The sequence below is a fragment of the Dasypus novemcinctus genome, chromosome 17, assembly GCF_030445035.2.
Source record: "Dasypus novemcinctus isolate mDasNov1 chromosome 17, mDasNov1.1.hap2, whole genome shotgun sequence".
In the NCBI taxonomy this organism is placed as follows: domain Eukaryota; kingdom Metazoa; phylum Chordata; class Mammalia; order Cingulata; family Dasypodidae; genus Dasypus; species Dasypus novemcinctus.
The window spans coordinates 54,440,248-54,458,654 of NC_080689.1; the positions used below are offsets into that span (position 1 = coordinate 54,440,248).

General features: G+C 42.9%; 1 protein-coding gene and 1 pseudogene across 1 annotated transcript in view; one reads left to right on the plus strand and one right to left on the minus strand.

Annotated features, from left to right (window-relative positions):
* Nucleotides 1-1,868: 1,868 nt before the first annotated feature.
* Nucleotides 1,869-8,020, minus strand: LOC101440235 (protein FAM91A1-like; annotated as a pseudogene).
* Nucleotides 8,021-13,159: 5,139 nt separating this feature from the next.
* ACTR2 (actin related protein 2) overlaps nucleotides 13,160-18,407 on the plus strand; it is a 35,768-nt gene continuing 30,520 nt past the window's right edge. The window contains exon 1 of the mRNA XM_004470968.5: nucleotides 13,160-13,686. Coding sequence (XP_004471025.1) covers nucleotides 13,639-13,686 — 48 coding nt within the window. The 5' untranslated portion in view covers nucleotides 13,160-13,638. The remainder of the gene's footprint in view (nucleotides 13,687-18,407) is intronic.

Here is an 18,407-nt window from a genome sequence, read left to right on the forward strand (position 1 = left end):
AGGTGCTGGTGTTTTTGATGTGTAAGCTAACATAGAAAATTACTGTTGCAATATTCATAGTGACTGCATATAAACAACAGTCATCATAACCTGGACTTTGTATGTGGAAAGCCAGCGCTCAACCACAGAACCACATCGGTTCCCCCAAGTTGGTCTTTTCATTTGCTTGCCTGTTGTTGTTTTTTTTGTTTTTTTTAGGAGACTCTGGGGACCGAATCTGCTACCTCCCATGTGGGAAGCAGGTGCTCGACCACTTGAGCCACATCTGCTCCGGCTTTAAGTGTTTTTAATATATGTTAGTTGACAAGTTAATTTGGTTACAGTTTAAACTAATAAATTATTACCCTCTAGAGGAACTAAGTTACACTAACACTACACAAACTTCCTAAGGAAGGAAATTGAAAAATCTAAAGTGTTTCCAATTATTCTAATTAACATTTGCGATACTAAAAGAATCGATGACAAGAAACACTTTGAAATTATTCAGTTTCTGATCATTTTCAAAGTATACTTGCAACTAGAATATTTTGATCAGAAGACACAGCCTTAATGCTTCTAATATGTAACTCTAATCTAAAATCACAATCTTTGGCTTGAAACCATCGAATTCAATTTCAAAACAATTCATCGGTGCAGCTGTTAAACAAAAAATAAAATCTGGGTGAAAACATGCAGCAGCCGACAGATACTAGAGTGGAAAACTCTATTTTCTCATAAAGACTCCATGAAAATATAAAGTACAAAGTGAGTGACAACCGAAATCCACATATAAACATTGTTTAATAATAGAATGTTTTCCAAAGCTTCCTATGAGATGTCAATGAGTCATTACAGTCTGAGCTAAGACTTTATAAATCAAGGTTAAGTTATATATATAAATATGCTGATTTACATACCTTCAACAAGGTTCAACTGATATAATTTGCAGACATCCACAGGAATACTTTATGCCCCATTATATCATTTCTTAGGAATGGATGTTTATTGTTTTACAGTTTGGCTGCTTTCAGTACCAAGAAGCCTTTTAAGAGGAAGAGTTCCATGTCTTCCCATGATCCTCTAAAGTGTAGGTAACAAAATATAAAAATCAAGATTGATGTTTGGTAAGCTAACATATAAAATTACTGTTGCAATATTCAATGACTGCATATAAACAACAGTCATCATAGAGCCTATAAAGTATAGCCTCAGTTTTACAAAAGAAATGCAGGGAAACGGACTTTGGCCCAGTGGTTAGGGCGTCCGTCTACCATATGGGAGGTCCGCGATTCAAACCCCGGGCCTCCTTGACCCGTGTGGAGCTGGCCCATGCGCAGTGCTGATGCGCGCAAGGAGTGCCGTGCCACACAGGGGTGTCCCCCGCGTAGGGGAGCCCCACGCGCAAGGAGTGCGCCCGTGAGGAAAGCCGCCCAGCGTGAAAAGAAAGTGCAGCCTGCCCAGGAATGGCGCCGCACACACTTCCCTTGCCACTGATGACAACAGAAGTGGACAAAGAAACAAGACGCAGCAAATAGACACCAAGAACAGACAACCAGGGGAGGGGGGGAAATTAAATAAATAAATAAATCTTTAAAAAAAAAAAAAGAAATGCAGATTGTTTCAAGGTAAAAAATACAGTGCTGGCTGCTGAAAAGCTCTTTGTTACATCAGGATGTGGAATAACGAGCAAAACTTCGGAAAGCATTAACATGTTCCCCAAACTTTTAACCTTATTTAAGCATGGATTGCACTGCAGGAGCAGGATGTTTTTTAGAGGCTGGCACTATAAAGTGAATGCCAAGAAAGAAAAAAGGCAGAGTGTGGGAATGACAAATGGTGTAAACAAATTATTGCAAATGGAGATTAGCAATAAGAAATGAGGAAGGTGATGTCCACTCCATTCTGATAACAAGCGTCTTTAAATATTAAGTTCTTTGCAGGAAGCGGAAGTCCCATATCAGCAATAACATAACTGTGAAAGCAAACTGGAAAAACTGGCCTCTGTGTGAATGTCCAATGTTGAAGCACCTTCCTGGAATGAGTGAACAAAGTTAAGGACTTCCAGAGAAAGTTTTCTACTGGAATGTAAAAGGTTTTGAAGGCTCACTTTTCTGCAAAGGCCATGTGTAACAATTTTTCTGTATACGTTCCAGTTTAATTCAGAACTAAACAGTGGAATTCCAAAGCACAAAACAAGAGGAACCCAATCTCCTTCAATTTGGTAACAGTTTTGCTTCTGTTGAATACATACTTGCTTCCTCAAGCCCATTTCAAATAACTCTGTGCTCCCTTTTACCTCCCAGCCAGAAGCTAAATCAGGTTCCCTTCTCTCATTGGAGGCATCACTGAGTTTTGTTTCCAAGTTTACTAAAAGCATTCAACATGGTGATATACCCACAGAAATGCTGCAAGTCCACTTCGTTCATTAATTATGTGCAATGCTTTATGAACACCCACATTGACACGAGTAAACTATCCTTGTAGTTCAGTTTCAGCAGCTGGAAATGGTATATGGACAGTTTCTTCTATCCCATGCAAACCATATCACCAAATTAAAACTGCTGAATGTGTTAAAGCATCATTACACATTGTGAGCACATTTGAAATAGGGACTACTCCAGGATCATGACCCAAGATGTTATTAGTAATTGGTCATAATCCTGGAATATATCTGGCAGGTTTTTAAAAAAGATTTATTTATTTATTTATCCACCCCCCCCCCCGCCTCCCTGCCCCCACCCTGTTGTCTATTCTCTGCGTCTATTTGCTGCGTCTTCTTTGTCTGCGTCTGTTGTTGTCAGCAGCACGGGAATCTGTGTTTCTTTTTGTTGTGTCACTTGGTTGTGTCAGCTTTGTGTGTGGGGCGCCATTCCTGGGCAGGCTGCACTTTCTTTCGCGCTGGGCGGCTCTCCTTACGGGGCGCTCTCCTTGCGCGTGGGGCTCCCCTACACAGGGATACCCCTGCATGGCAGGGCACTCCTTGAACGCATCAGCGCTGAGCATGGGCCAGCTCCACATGGGTCAAGGAGGCCCGGGGTGTGAACCATGGACCTCTCATGTGGTAGACGGACACCCTAACCACTGGCCAAGTCCGCTGCCGCGGGCAGTTTTTAAAATCATGTACCTTTGGACAGTTGTAGAGATGGTAGCGCTTGCCCAGTGACATGATAAATGTTCAGTTTAAACCAGACAGAACTGACTTCTGGGATAGCTGAGGGGTGCAGCTGTTGATGGGCCGGATTTCAATGGTGACAGGAGCCATGGAAACGAACAGTAATTTTTGTTTAGAATTTTGTGTGAGTTGCAGGATCCAAACAAATAAGGCTTTCACAGAGATCCAGAGGAAAACCATAATTGGGTTAGTCTGGCTGTGCAGTTTGTGCAACTAGATCTTTAGTATGATGCAGAAACACTTTTGTATTTCTCAGAGTAAGTGCATGATCAAAATACCTCTGTGCTTCTTCTGCACCAGTGCTTTGAACATTTTCTAGTTCTACAAGAAAGCTGTCCAGAGACAGAAAGCTGTCCCCCCACATAGGGGAGCCCCACGTCCAAGGAGTGTGCCCTGTAAGGAGAGCCGCCCAGCGCGAAAGAAAGTGCAGCCTGCCCAGGAATGGCGCCGCACACACGGAGAGTTGACACAGCAAGATGATGCAACAAAAAAGAAACACAGATTCCTGTGCTGCTGACAACAACAGAGGTGGACAAAAACAAGAACATGCAGCAAATGGACACAGAGAACAGACAACTGGGGTGGGTGGGGGAGGGGAGAAAAATAAATAAAATAAATCTTTTTTAAAAATTAAAAAATAATAAAATTAAAAAATAAAAATTTTTTTAAAAGGCAGTAAGAGTTGAATCAAATAGGAATGCTATATGCTTTGTATATCCGGTAGACAGACAAACTGCTTACACTGTCAGCTGGACTTCTTGAATATTTATATCAGTATCAGTAGCCAATGAAGCTTCTTATACAGGACTCCTACTTTCACCATCATCCCATGATAGGCACATCTTTTGTGGCTCTAAAGTACTCTTAATCTGTTTATAGATGGAACATTGCTTCATGATGAGTGAAGTTCATCCAAATTCTTACTTGTCCCTTCTAATGTGCAAAGCGCCATTGGCAATACATTGAAACGGCATTCTTAACCAGGGATAAGTTTGTCTCAAGGACATCTGAAGCTCTGCAACATGAGTGTGCTCATCTATTGAAACAAACATTTTATAGAGTAGAGTTTCGAAATAATCAGCTTTCACTCGATTCATTATAAAACCTTCAAGAAGAGGAACTGCTATACAACTGTCATCAGATATTGAGACATCCAGATAAATAAATCCCTTGTAATATAAACTATATACTACATTGTAATCTAGTGATCCAGAAAACTGAGGGCCTGAATTGATGATCTTATCAATAGTGCATTTCCCAGGCAAAGTGCATATCTTTATGCACTTAATGCATTCTTTACTTCCACTATTTTATTCTATGACTTTCATGTTATACCTTATTTTGTTATTCTGCTAGTCCTCTCTTTTTTTTTTAAAGACTTATTTATTTATTTAATTCCCTCCCCTCCCCCGGTTGTCTGTTCTCTGTGTCTATTTTGCTGCGTCTTGTCTTGTTTCTTTGTCCGCTTCTGTTGTCGTCAGCGGCAGGTCAAGTGTGGGCGGCACCATTCCTGGGCAGGCTGCACTTCCTTTTCGCGCTGGGGTCTCTCCTTAGGGGCGCACTCCTTGCGCGTGGGGCTCCCCTACGCGGGGGACACCCCTGTGTGGCACGGCACTCCTTGCACGCATCAGCACTGCGCATGGGCCAGCTCCACACGGGTCAAGGAGACCTGGGGTTTGAACCGCGGACCTCCCATGTGGTAGACGGTCGCCCTAACCACTGGGCCAAGTCCGTTTCCTAGTCCTCTCTTCTACACTCTCCTCCAAGCCTCTCTCACCTGACTTATTCTTTTGGACTAAAAGGCACCCTTTAATGTTTCCTGCGAGGTGGATTCTTCTTTATGAACTCTCTTAGTTTCTGTTTGTGTACATTTTAAACTCACCTTCACATTTGAAGGACAATTTTGCAGAATAAAGAATTCTCAACTGGCAATTTTTCTCTTTCAGTATCCTAGTTATATCATACCATTGTCTTCTCACATCCATGGTTTCTGATGAGAAATCCACACTAAATCTTACTGGGTGTCCCTTGTGTATGATGGTTTACTTCTCCCTTCCTGCCCTTAGAAATTTCTCTTTATCTTTGGTGTTTGATATTCTGTGTCTTGGAGTAGGTCTATTCACTATTTATTCTGATTGGGGTTTACTGTGCTTCTTGGACATGAAATGCTTTTCTTTCATGAGAGTTGGAAAATTTTGAGCCATTATTTCCCCAAATAGTTTTTCTGACCCTTTTCCCTTTTCTTCTTCTGGAACTCCCGTGTCTTGCACTTCATGTTATCATTCAACTTCCTGAGCCCCTGTTCAATTTTTCCATTCTTTTCTCTCTTCCATTTAGCTGTTCTGTCTGTATCGCTTATTTTTTCTTCTATCATTTGAGTCTGCTATTGTATGCTTCTAATGTGTTTTTTTTCCTTTATTTTTAAAGTAGTTTTAGATTACATAAATGTTACATTGAAAATATAGGGGATTCCCAAATAACTGCCCCCACACACTTCCTCCATTAACAACAACTTTCATTAGTGTGGTTAAAATTGATGAACACAAATTGAAGCATTGCTACTAGCCATGGTCTATAGTTTACATTATGGATTACTGCACAATTTTATAGGTTTTGACAAAATGTATAATAGCCTGTATCTGTCATTGCAATGTCATGTATAACGATTCCAATTCTCCAAAATGCCCCATTACACCTATTTTCCCTCTCCCTTAACTCAGAACCTCTGGTGACCACGGTCTTTATATCAATCTTACAAGTTCTTCTGTCACTGGAATAATACATCTACTTTTATCCATGGTGCATTTCCTCATTATATTTGTTCATTCATCAGTCTTGAGGATTTGGGGATTGTGAAGCCCACTTATGTGTTTTGTTTTGTTTTTTAAAAATTTCTTTTTTATTTATTTCTCTCCCCATCCTGCCCCCAAGTTGTCTGCCCTCTGTGTTCATTTGCTGTGTGTTATTTTGTGTCCGCTTGCATTCTTGTCAGCAGCTCTGGGAATCTGTGTCTCTTTTTTGTTGCATCATCTTGCTTAGTCAGCTCTTTGTGTGTATGGCGCCACTCCTGAGCAAGTTGTACTTTTTTCACGCAGGGTGGCTCTCTATATGGGGTGCACTCCTTGTGCATGGGGCTCCCATATGTGGGGGGCACCCCTGCGTGGCACGGCACTCCTTGCGCGCATCAGCACTGAGTGTGGGCCAGCTTACCACACCGATCAGGAGGCCCTGGGTTTGAACCCAGGATCTCCCATGTGGTAGGCGGATGCTCTATCAGGTGAGCCAAATCTGCTTCCCTGGGTTTTTTGTTTTTGTTTTTTTCTGCTCCTGTGTGTGGTTTTTTTTTTTTTAAAGATTTGTTTTATTTATTTCTCCACCCTCCCTCTTTGTTTGCACTTGCTGCCTGCTCTCTGTTCATCTTCTTTTTAGAAGGCACTGGGAAACAAACCCGGGTCCTCCCAAGTGGGAGGGAGGCACCCAGTCACTTGAGCCACTTGAGCCCCCTGCTTGTTGTGTCTCTCATTGTGCTTTCTCGCTGTGTCTCTTCGTTGTATCATCTTGCTACATCATCTTGTTGCATCAGCTCACCATGCCAGCCCGTTGCGTCAGCTTGCTGTCTTGTTTGTCTTCTTTAGGAGGCACCGGGAACTGAACTTGGGACCTTCCATGTGGTAGGTGATTGCCCAGCTGCTTGAGTCACATCTACTTCCCTCACTTATATGTTTTTGATCTCACCTATTGTGTCTTTCATTCCCAAAGCTATGTTAATTTTCTATTCAAGTTTTCAAATCCTTGTGTTCACCTAGTGTCTTCTTGATGTCCTTTACTCCTCAGTCATATTGTCTTTCAACTCACTGATTTGATTTAGGAGGGCTGCATGAAACTTGTCGATTAGTTGTCTCAAATCCTGTGTCTCATCTGGAGCTTTGATATATTCATTTGCTTGGAGCATTTCTTCCATTTTCTTAGTATGGCTTGTAATTTTTTGCTGATGTCTAGGCATCTAATTATGATGGTGAGTTCATGCTGATGCTCAATCTTTCTGTCTTGCGTAGGGATTTAGTGGAAGGAGGGGTATTATGCCATTCTTTGATTCTTGGTTCAACCTGTTCTAGGTCTTTAGGATTGTCTCTGTTTAGTTGCTCACATCCAAGTGACAGACCCAGTAATGGGTTGCAGACCTGCTACTAAGGGCTTTTGGGAGGGAGTTTGTAAAGGCCAGTGAAAGCCTATCTCATTGACTTTTTTGTCTGAAAGATTTATTTCTCCCCCCACCCCCACCTCATTTTTTTGCACTCAGTGTCTGCTCATCTTCATTTCCCTTTTTTAGGAGGCACCCAGAACTGAACCCAGGACCATCCCATGTGGGAAGGAGGCACCCAATCCTGAGCCACCTCTGCTCCCCTTTTATTAACTTTTAATTGCCTCACATCACCTTTCATGGTCCATCACACATGGGGCACTCTGGCAGCCATCTCAGTTCAAACCCTGGTCAGAGTGTGCTCCCTGCAACATGGACCAGAACAGTGTGACAGAGGATCCTGCCTCAAGGCCACTCAGAGTCTCGCAGATCAAACTTCTTAGAGACAGTTCTCCAACCTCAGTCAGCAGGCCCCAGCCATTTTCCTGGGTAGGAAATACCTCCAATCCCCCGAGTCCTCGACAACTAGTCGTGATCAGTAGGGAGGGTGTTTGTGGGAGTCGGATCTCGGTTCCCAAGCAAACAATGGAGTGGCGCCCCCTGGCCTGGAAGGGCTTGTGGGACACAGTGGACCAAATTTGTTGGCCAAAAGCTGAATCAACCTGAGGCTGCCTTTCATTCTCTCCTGTTTCCTGGGGAGGTGGATGCTTGCAGCCCCTTCTGGCCATGGGCCAGAGGCAGAATTCCAAGCTCTCTCCTTGGAGGGTGGGGGGAAGGGCACCAGCAGCTCAGCTTCAGCTTCTACTCTTTCTGTTGAGATTCTTTTCCTTTCCCTGTCTCTCATCTGGGTGGTGTCCAGCCTTCCCCTTATATTAAGCCTTAGGGAAAAAATTTTCCCAGGTTGTTTCTGCTGGTCCTCTAGTTATTTTTCTGGTATAGAAGTGAGTTCTTGTTATTTTTCTGTGTCTCTCTCCACTGATTAATTTTAACATTCCTAAACGTGAGGTAAAGACAGATGATGTTTCTCTAAATATGATGCAAGATTTATATCCAATTGCCTATGAATTCTTGCCAAAATAATTGAACCTAAGTCTAATCAAGAGGTTTTCTGGGGGAAACATGTGCCTCAAGCAGTTTGGCTCCTATCTAAAGTACAGGAGGTCCAGGGTTCGATGCCCAGGGCCTCCTAGTGAAGGCAAGCTGGCCTGCACGGGGAGCTGGCCCACGTGGAGTGCCAGCCCGCATGGAAGTGCTGCCCTGAGTAGGAGTGCCTGTCAATGCGGAGAGCAGGCGCAACAAGATGATGCAACAAAAACACACACAGAGGGAAGTGGTTGTGGCTCAACTGATAGAGTGCCCACCTACCATGTGGAAGGTCCAGGGTTCGATACCCAGGGCCTTGTGACCCGTGTGGTGAGCTGGCCCATGCGCGGTGCTGCCGTATGCAAGGAGTGCCATACTACGCAGGGTATCCCCCGTGTGGGGGTGCCCCATACTCAAGGAGTGTGCCCCGCACAGAGAGCTGCCCTGTGGGAAAAAAGCACAGCCTGCCCAGCAGTGGCACCACACACACAAAGAGCTGACGTAGCAAGATGACACAACAAAAAAAGCGAGTTTCCTGGTACCGCATGACAAGAACGCAAGCGGACACAGAAGAGCACACAGCAAATGAACACAGAGAGCAGACAACTGGGGGGAAGGGGAGAAAAATAAATATCTTTTTTTTCAAAGATTTATTTATTTCTCTCCCCTTCCCCCCCACCCCGGTTGTCTGTTTTCTGTGTCTTTTTGCTGCGTCTTCTTTGTCCGCTTCTGTTGTTGTCAGCGGCACAGGAATCTGTGTTTCTTTTGTTGCGGCATCTTGTTGTGTCAGCTCTCCGTGTGTGCGGCACCATTCTTGGGCAGGATGCACTTTCTTTCGCGCTGGGCGGCTCTACTTACAGGGCGCATTCCTTGCGCGTGGGGCTCCCCTACGCGGGGGACACCCCTGCGTAGCAGGGCACTCCTTGCGTGCATCAGCACTGCACGTGGGCCAGCTGCACACGGGTCAAGGAGGCCCGGGGTTTGAACCGTGGACCTCCCATGTGGTAGATGGATGCCCTAACCACTGGGCCAAGTCCGCCACCTAAAATAAATCTTAAAAAAAAAAAAAAAGAGACAGAGGAGAGAGAATAAGAGACGTAGCAGACCAGGGAGCTGAGGTGGCACAAGAGAATGATTGCCTCTCCCACTCGGTTCCTGGAGCTACCTAATGACAATACAAGCAGACACAGAAAAACACTCAGTGAATGGACAAAGAGAACAGACAAGCCAGGGTGGAATAAAAATAAATCTTTTTTTTTAAAAAAAGGTCTTTTGGGAAGGCTACTTCAATTAAGGTGTGGCCCACCTTATTCAGCATGTGTCTCAATCCTTTACTGGAGTTGTTTTTCTTTTATTTTTTATTTATTTTTTTAAAGATTTATTTTTTATTTATTTCTGCCCCCCTTCTTTTCCCCTTCTTCCCCCCACCCCCCAGTTGTCTGCTCTCTGTTTCCATTCACTGTGTGTTCTTCTGTGACCGCTTCTATCCTTATCAGCAGCACCGGGAATCTGTGTTTCTTTTTGTTGCGTCATCTTGTTGTGTCAGCTCTCCATGTGTGCGGCGCCATTCCTGGGCAGGCTGCACTTTCTTTCACGCTGGGCAGCTCTCCTTACAGGGCGCACTCCTTGCACGTGGGGCTCCCCTATGTGGGGGGCACCCCTGCGTGGCACGGCACTCCTTGCGTACATCAGCACTGCACATGGGCCAGCTCCACACAGGTCAAGGAAACCCGGGGTTTGTACCATAGACCTCCCATGTGGTAGGCGGACACTCTATCCATTGGGCTAAGTTCGCTTCCCTGGAGTTCTTTATATATGGAATGAATACATGTACATCTTGGAAACAAGAAGGTGAAATCAACAAAACCCAGACGAGACAGGAGAGACCAGCAGACACCGCCATGTGCCTTGCCATGTGGCAGAGGAGTCAAGGATCACCAGTGGTCAGTCTTCAAGAAGAAAGCATCACCGTGATGATGTGTTGATTTGGACATTTTTCTCAGCCTCAAAACTGTAAGCTAATAAAGTCCCATTGTTAAGCTAACCCATTTCATGGTATCTGCTTTCAGCAGCCTAGCGAAGAAAACAGCTAATATAAACACATACTTAACAACATAAATGAGAATAACTTTGATAGAGTTCAGATAGCTGACAAGATAAAGAAGTACTTTTTGGGCATAATTACAAACTTTTTGGCTTATTGATTTTAAAATCAAACAATTAGAAAAGTAGAATGAAATAAATCATATCTATGTCCCCTTCCTGAATTCTTTGGGTACAGAATAAGGCATAATATATACACGGTAACACTATCAGTTTCTAAAATGAGTGTATATCTCTGGAGTGATACCCTAAACATTCCCAAGGTGCCTCCATGCTCATTAGCCATCACAGACACAATAACTGCTTTTTTCATTGAATCCAAGTATATCATTCCTATATACACTCTAAATTCTGGAGAACAAAGGTTTTTTTTTATTATTATGTTACGTTAATTTACTAATAGACACTGTTTTCCTTCTCAATTTCAAATATGATATATACCTATAAAAATATGAGTCTGTTTTAACAGCCATTGTACTACTCTATGCTCATAAAAATATAATCAAATTTCCATTCAAGCACAGAAAATAAATCAGGCCCATGTGAGAAAGTAGAATACTTCCAAGAAAGTCATCCACAAATTGGGGATTCCAACTGAGGCTTCAGGTTTTCATGACAGATTTGGAGTTTCCAAAATCCCCAAAAAATCAGAGCTCAGGCTTTGGAGTTCAGGCACACTTGTACCTAACCTTGGTTCTGCTACATTAGTGTTGGTAAATTTGGGCAAGTAACTTAATTTTTTTAAAAACAACTTTGTTGAAGTTATGTATACCTATCATAAAATTTACCTATAAAATAGGTATCAACTTGACGATTTTTAGTAAACTCATAGTTGTGCAACAACACCAAAATCTAATATGAGAACATTTCCATTGCCCCAGAAAGTTCAAGTCAAACCCTGCTCCCCCAGTCCCTGGCAACCATTTATCTTCTTTCTGTATCTGCAAATTTTCCTTTATAGAAATTTCGTATAAAGGGAACCACATAATATGTGCCCTTTTGCATCTGACAAGTTTTTCAGGTTCATTCATGCTGTAGTATGTATTGGTTGTTTCTTCCTTTTAATTCCCGAATAATATTCCATTGTATAGAGTTCCTGCGCTGACCAAGGTGGCTGAGTGAGATGCCTCAGGTTTCCAGGCCCCCACTGAAGCTTTGAACAACTATCAAGAACTGGCAGAAACATTTCTCAGGGCGCTAGAAAACAGTTACAGGATTGCAAGAACAGGGTGAGTGCCGAATCAAGGAAGAGGCTAGCTAAAAGCGGTAGGTTCCATGGGGTACTACTGGCTGGCCTCTTCCCAGCCATCCCACACTCCCACTGAGGATCCCTGGTCCTGGAGGGAGCAGAGTAACCCTACTGCACATGCTGAGAGCAGGTATAATTTATTATCAGAAGAATACAACAAATGTTATTTCAAAGAAAGTATCAATTAGTAATCCATTTTATTCAATAAAGAGAAGTAAAAGGACACAGAAATGCTCGAGTTTAATTTACTGTGGTAAGCACTGGGACCCTAAGAGGAACATGTGGACTCCATACTTAAGGGATTTTTTAACTGATGCAATGTTTTTCAAGCTGATCAACCCACTGAGGTACCTCAAAAGCTACTGAAGCAGGAGAAGGGAAGACATATTCCCCTGTCTCCTACTCCATCCTAGCTCTCAAACTTCCAGCTACAACTATGGCAACTTTACATTTATCTATTTTATATGTTGGGGTCTCATATAAGATTAGATATGAATAAAGTATTTTTTCCTTTAAAAGAGTCTGAAAACCACTGATCTAATAAAAGAACAAAGTGAAAACTGGTAGACAGTCTGGTATTACGGAAAAAATACTGGACTGGGGATTCATGATCCAAATTTTATTCTAGTTGTTGTTCATGTTGGATAGCCATGTGGAAGGGACAATTCTTGTTTTCACATCTCTAAAGCGATGGCATTTTTCTAGATGAATTTTAAGTCACTCATCCAGTAAGTATTTGTTGTGTGTAATGAACATAATAAGCATACTCATATATCCATGGTAAAATAATAGTGAGAAAAAAAAAGGGTGTAAAAAACATCTTGAGGTCGTAGATGTGACCACTTGGGTCTTAGAGAATGAATGTAAGTCTGCCCGTTGATTTAAAAAATATGGAGGCATTAGATAGTATTACATGTTCAAAAGTATGGATTTAATAAATAGCCACTATTGAATGAACATAGACACAGAATTTTATCCTCACTACCACCCTTGGAAGTAGATATTATGATATGAGGTTTTGTTTGATTCCGAAGCCTTAATTGTGGGTTCAAATATGTGCAAATACCAAATCGGTGTGAAGTACCATGGTGCTGCTGGAATAAGAAAAATGGTGGGAAATGAGGCTGGAAAGGTACTCACCAACTCTCGCTCAGTTTACTGTGGAGCAAGATGGGCAAAGAAGGGTTGGCCTGGAATTGGAGGTATCGCTATAAACCCAGGATAAATATCTTACATGTGATAGATTATAGATATATAGACAGGATACATACATAATACATATATATATATGATAAGTCTGCGTGTATATGTGCTTATCCCAGCTCTATTCACTTAAAAGGTTTAGAAGCAGACACACCAGGCCATTTTCAATGGTAGGGGTCGGCAGAGCCCTCCAGATTCCCTCCCCGCCCTTCCGGCTGCCTCCTCCGCCACATTCCGCTGCTAATTCGCGCCAGACCCGGTGGCCCTGCCTATGCCTTCCGCAGCCTGCAGCAGCACCCTCAAGTCCTGCGACCACCCTGAAATGAAAGCCAAAGGGGTGCCTCGTCCGCAGCCATTACCCACCGGCGAAGCGCGGAGAGCAAGATGAAGAAGAGAACAGGGTGGCGGCAACCCGGTAGCGACCAGAACGGCAGAGCCGGAACTGGGCGCCGCGGGCGGGGCCTCGGCCCTCACCCGTTTTTTATTGGAGCGCTTTGCTGCCAGTCGCGGCTTCCTCCCTTGCGTCCCTAACCCCTCAGAACTAGCCGTCTATTAAATGGCGGGCGGGGCCGGGTGGCGACTTCCGGTAGGGGGAAGAAAGTTGGGCAGAAGGAGGGGCCGCCAAGAGGCCGGAGGAGGAAGAGGAAAAGAGCCGGGCGGCGGCGGCTGTAGGTTGTGCAGCGGCGGCGGCTCTACCCCGGACGGACGATGGACAGCCAGGGCAGGAAGGTGGTGGTGTGCGACAACGGCACCGGGGTAAGCGCCGAGCGGAGGCCGCGGTGGGCACAGGCCCGGCGGGGATGTGCGGGGAGCGCGCGGGCCCTGAGTGCCGGGGCTGCGCCTGTGGGCCCTCGGCCCGGCGGAGCGGAGGGGCGCGGGCGGCGGGAGCGCGCGGGCTGGGCCCTGGTCTCCCCGGAGCCGGCCAGCCCCGAGCCTTCCGGGTCAGGGCGGCGGGCGAAGCCGGCGCTGAACCGAGCGCCCACCTGCTGCCCGGATAGGAGCCGTTTCCGTGCTTGGGCTGGGACGATTTGACCAGAGGACCCTGAGGGACGTGGGGGTTGTGGGTGGGGGGCGGGGGACAAAAGGCTGAGTCTGTGTGCTCCAAGGTGGGCTCCGTTCCTCGGTGTGTAAAGACCCAGAGGCCTTCCTCTTCCTGTATGGTTGAAGATACTGAACTGGAGGCAGGAAACGGGTTTAAAGAAAAAAAAAAAGGGGGAAGTGCTTCATGCAGTGGGTCTCAGCCCTTTCGCAGTGTTTAAGATGCGGTTTTTTGGTTGTTTAAACGAGGGGAAGCCCGTTGGCAGCGCGTCATTTACTTTTTGTTCTGCATGTTTCTAATTTGCCCCCAACTGCAGCCCCGTAGGGAGCAGCGCGTGCCATAGGGTGATCTTGAGAGCTCTAGGACCCCTGCAAGGCCCAAGTGTTAATTCTCCAGACTGATGATGGCCTTGGGGGAAGTTAAAGATTCTAAAATGCAAATAATTGCAAACGTTTGATTAAAGCACCGATTTCGAAATTATTTGAAAATATTCTTTGAAATACTCCTCTTTATTTAAAAAATAACGTGTTTTGGGCAGCAAAGTCAGCAGATCAAAAGATGTAGATGTTAACTTGTTTTTATGAGTTGTATAGTGATCATTTATTCCTAAATAACAGTGAACGATTTTGGAATTGCAACATACTGTGATTTTTCTCCCCTCTCTTCGTAAATGTGGCATATGAATTAATTAAAATAGATTTTACTTGAATTTCAAAGCACTTTGGAAACTGGATTTAGGGAGGGAAAAAAGCTCGTATTCACTGCCATAATACTGCCCCTGATTGAAATTATGGACTTTTACAGGCAATAACTATACTAGTTTCATCTGAACCAAGTTAGAAATGAATGAGAGTATGAAGCGTGTTATCATATAGTGGGGCATCCATACAAAATAGAATACTTAAAACAAGGAGACGGATCCACTGTTATGGAAATATGTCCAAAATGTATTGTTAAGTAAAAAAAAATTCTTTTTAGAATGGTTTCACCTTTGTGGGTGTTCCTTATTAAAGAACTTCATACATCCACAAATTTGTATCCACATATGAAAGTTTTGGAGGGATACACAAGAAATGTTCATAGTGGTTACCTGTGATACTAGGGATAAGGGAGTGAGGGGAGGATGCAGAGGAAGACTTAAAGATATTCTGGTTTAATTTTTTTTAATTCATGGAAATGGTTGCTATGCTAAAGTGTTTTCATTTGCCCCTTACACACTTCAGGTTTTAAAATCATAGGGCATTTGAAAAGCTCATTTTTTAAAGCCCTCTCTGGCAGGCCTAATGTGCCAGGTGCTGATCCCGCTCCATTTCTTCACTAGGCCCCAACTAGATGAGTGTCTCCTTAGGGTGGGCTAGTGGAGGAAAATGCACTTCATTCTAGTAATCTGTAGCCTTATAACCATTCAAATCTACCATCTAAAATAGAGCCACTGAAAATACCAGATAGAAGAAAATCTCTCACTGCTCTACTACATTTAGATGCCTTTCAACAGTCAGACCCAGGAATTTGCCCCTGGCATCGTGCATCCTGTACCAAATTTGGGTGGATCCATCAGCAGTGACTAGTTCAGCACCAACCAGGAAGGCTTCCCAGGTGCCTGCTGTGTTGTTGGCACAAGGTTTACTGCTGTCCGGTGATACAAAGTAGTTTATAGTGCTAGAATAACTATATTTTCATATAAATTCACATTTGTAGTTGATTTTGGCCTCCTTTATCAGGCTTATGTTAATTTATATGTTGAAGTTGAGAGTGTTTGCAATAGAAACAAACCAGAAGGAAATTTGGTCACTCTGTTAGCTGGTCTTTTGACAGCCTAAGTGTTTTGGAATAAGTAGAATATTGAGGTGGCCTAAAATCAGAACAGTTACTATGCAATTAGATTAATGGATACATCAGTACCGTCAGACAAAATTACACAGGGGGAAATACAAATTAAACAAACCCAAATGGGACTTTATAAATCCCAGTTTCTCTTGAGAAGAAAAAGTTCCTTTTAGAGCAGATGTAGATGGAATTATTCTTCATTTTTGCTTGAAAGAACATTATTCCATTCATGTTCTTACCATTTGATGACTCAGTGGGAAGTAAGGGAGCCAGTTTAAACCACAGTGCTCTGAAGAGGCAACTATATATGGTAAAATCTATTTCTTCAGCACAGTCTTATTGCACATAATGAGAAAACTAAGTCGCCAAATGTTAGGAGAAGAATTTCAAGAATTAAAATGTACAAAATGAGTAGTTTAGTAAATGGTTTTTTCTGTATTTTACATCAGATCTAAATGGTTTAGATTTTTTGAAATGCTGGTTTTGTGTGTGTTTTTTTTTTGCAAGAAAGGAAGTGTCAGATTGGCTATCAAATAGTTTTATACTCTTGAGAAATAGATTGTGATAGCTCTTAATGCTTTCATGTTTGAAATAAAAATACATACCAGGGACGTGGATTTGGCTCAAAGGATAGAGCATCCGCCTACCACATGGGGGGTCTAAGGTTAGAACCTAGGGCCTCCTGACCTGTGTGGTGAAGCTGGCCCATGTGTAGGGCTGATGCGTGCAAGGAGTACCCTGCCATGCAGGGGTGTCCCCGCGTAGGGGAGCCCCACGAACAAGGAGTGTGCCCCATAAGGAGAGCCACTGCATGCGAGAAAATTGCAGCCTGCCCAAGGAGTGGGGGCACACACATGGAGAGTTGACGCAGCAAGATGACGCAACAAAAAGAGACATAGATTCCCAGTGCAGCTGACAAGAATATAAGCAAACACAGAAGAACACACAGCAAATGGACACAGAAAGCAGACAAGTACTCGAGGGGTCGGGGGGAAAGGGGAGAGAAATAAATAAAATAAATCTTTAAAAAAAAAAAAAAGAAGAGGTTGACCTATGGAAGAGCTTCCTTTAAAAAAAAAAAAAACATACCAAAGAATAGTGCAGTCACTGTCATTTGGAATGAATACCCTAATACCACTGTTGGAATGCTAGCATTGGAATGCTATGGTACTGTCTGCTTCCATAAAGCTTCTGCGTAAGCAAAATAAATAATTTTACTAATAAGTGACTGATGTCCGCAATTTGAATTATTTTCCAGAAAATGATTCTTTTATTAGAAAGATACTAGGTGTTCAGGCATAACCAGAAAATTTCAAGAAGTCAGATACATATAAAGCCAGAATAGTTTTCACTTCCACTTTTGTGCTGTTTTTGTAAAAGAAGGAAATAAGCTGACATGAATATTTATGAGTGCAAAAAGGAAAACATTTTGCTGGGGAATGGTTATTTTCTGACAATATCTATAGCACAGACTAAAATTTGTTAAATTTGAAATTTAACACATTCGTAATCGATTTTCAATTCTGAGTATTATACAAAATTACCATTTTACAGAGATCAAAAGTATCTACTTACTAATAGAACATTATTGGGGCATTCTTATCTCCTGTCTCAAATCCCTCTGTGAACTTTGTCACCCTCTTAGGGAAAATGAGAATGTAAAAGGAATAATTTCCGGAAATAATTCTGGGAGTTTGAAAAGATAAGCCATTTCCTTGACTCAGACATATCCATGCAGAAGGGAACCAGTGGATACTTTGCTTTGCCAAGTATTTCCAGGGCACCTGAAAGCTGCCATCCCTAAGTAATACTGTGTTGGTCCATTGTGGGCCTTGGGGTTGGGAGCCGTAGAGCCGTGTTCCATCACATCATTCAAGGTCGTCTTTCCATTAAGATTTATTTTTGCTTCTGATTTTCCATCAGATCTCCAAATCCCAGTTCTCCAGTGGTTCTTGTGCCATTAGTTGTCTCTCCATTCTGCATTCTAAATATTTTTTTGATTAATTTCTGCACAGAGCATTTTCGAAATGATTTTCACAGAGACACTTCATGAATTTCTCTTTAAAGCCTTTACATTCACTGACGTGATCCAGCGGGAAGCTGCCCTTGTCTGGGGGCCCTTGTTTGAAGCTCTTAGTCCTGAAGTTCATGGACATGTGAGAATATTTATACCAGTATAAGTGAGCATTTGAAGCCTGGTGTTTGGATAGTTTTGATCTTCCCAGTGTCCATATCTGTTCATTACTCTGAGGAACCATAAGAATTGAATATTCAAATAGTATTTAATTTCTATCTTTGGGATATATATATTATGATTAATGCTGCTTTTAGTCCGGTGATCATGACATTTCAATTAAACAAGAAATTATGGTTAGGTTAATGATGAGAACAGATTATCTCGATACCCTTCCAGTATCATTTCAGTTCATGTCAAGTGACCTGGGTTTTGACTTAAGGAAAAGAGAGTTAGTGGTTGGAAGAGAAGAATGCGATGAGGTATTTGAAATTTTCCTTTTTGTTTGAACATACCAGAAAAAAACAAACTCGGGTTTATTCTTTCCTCCATGCTAATTGTTCCTCCAAGTCCTTCCTAGTTCATATTGATAAATTA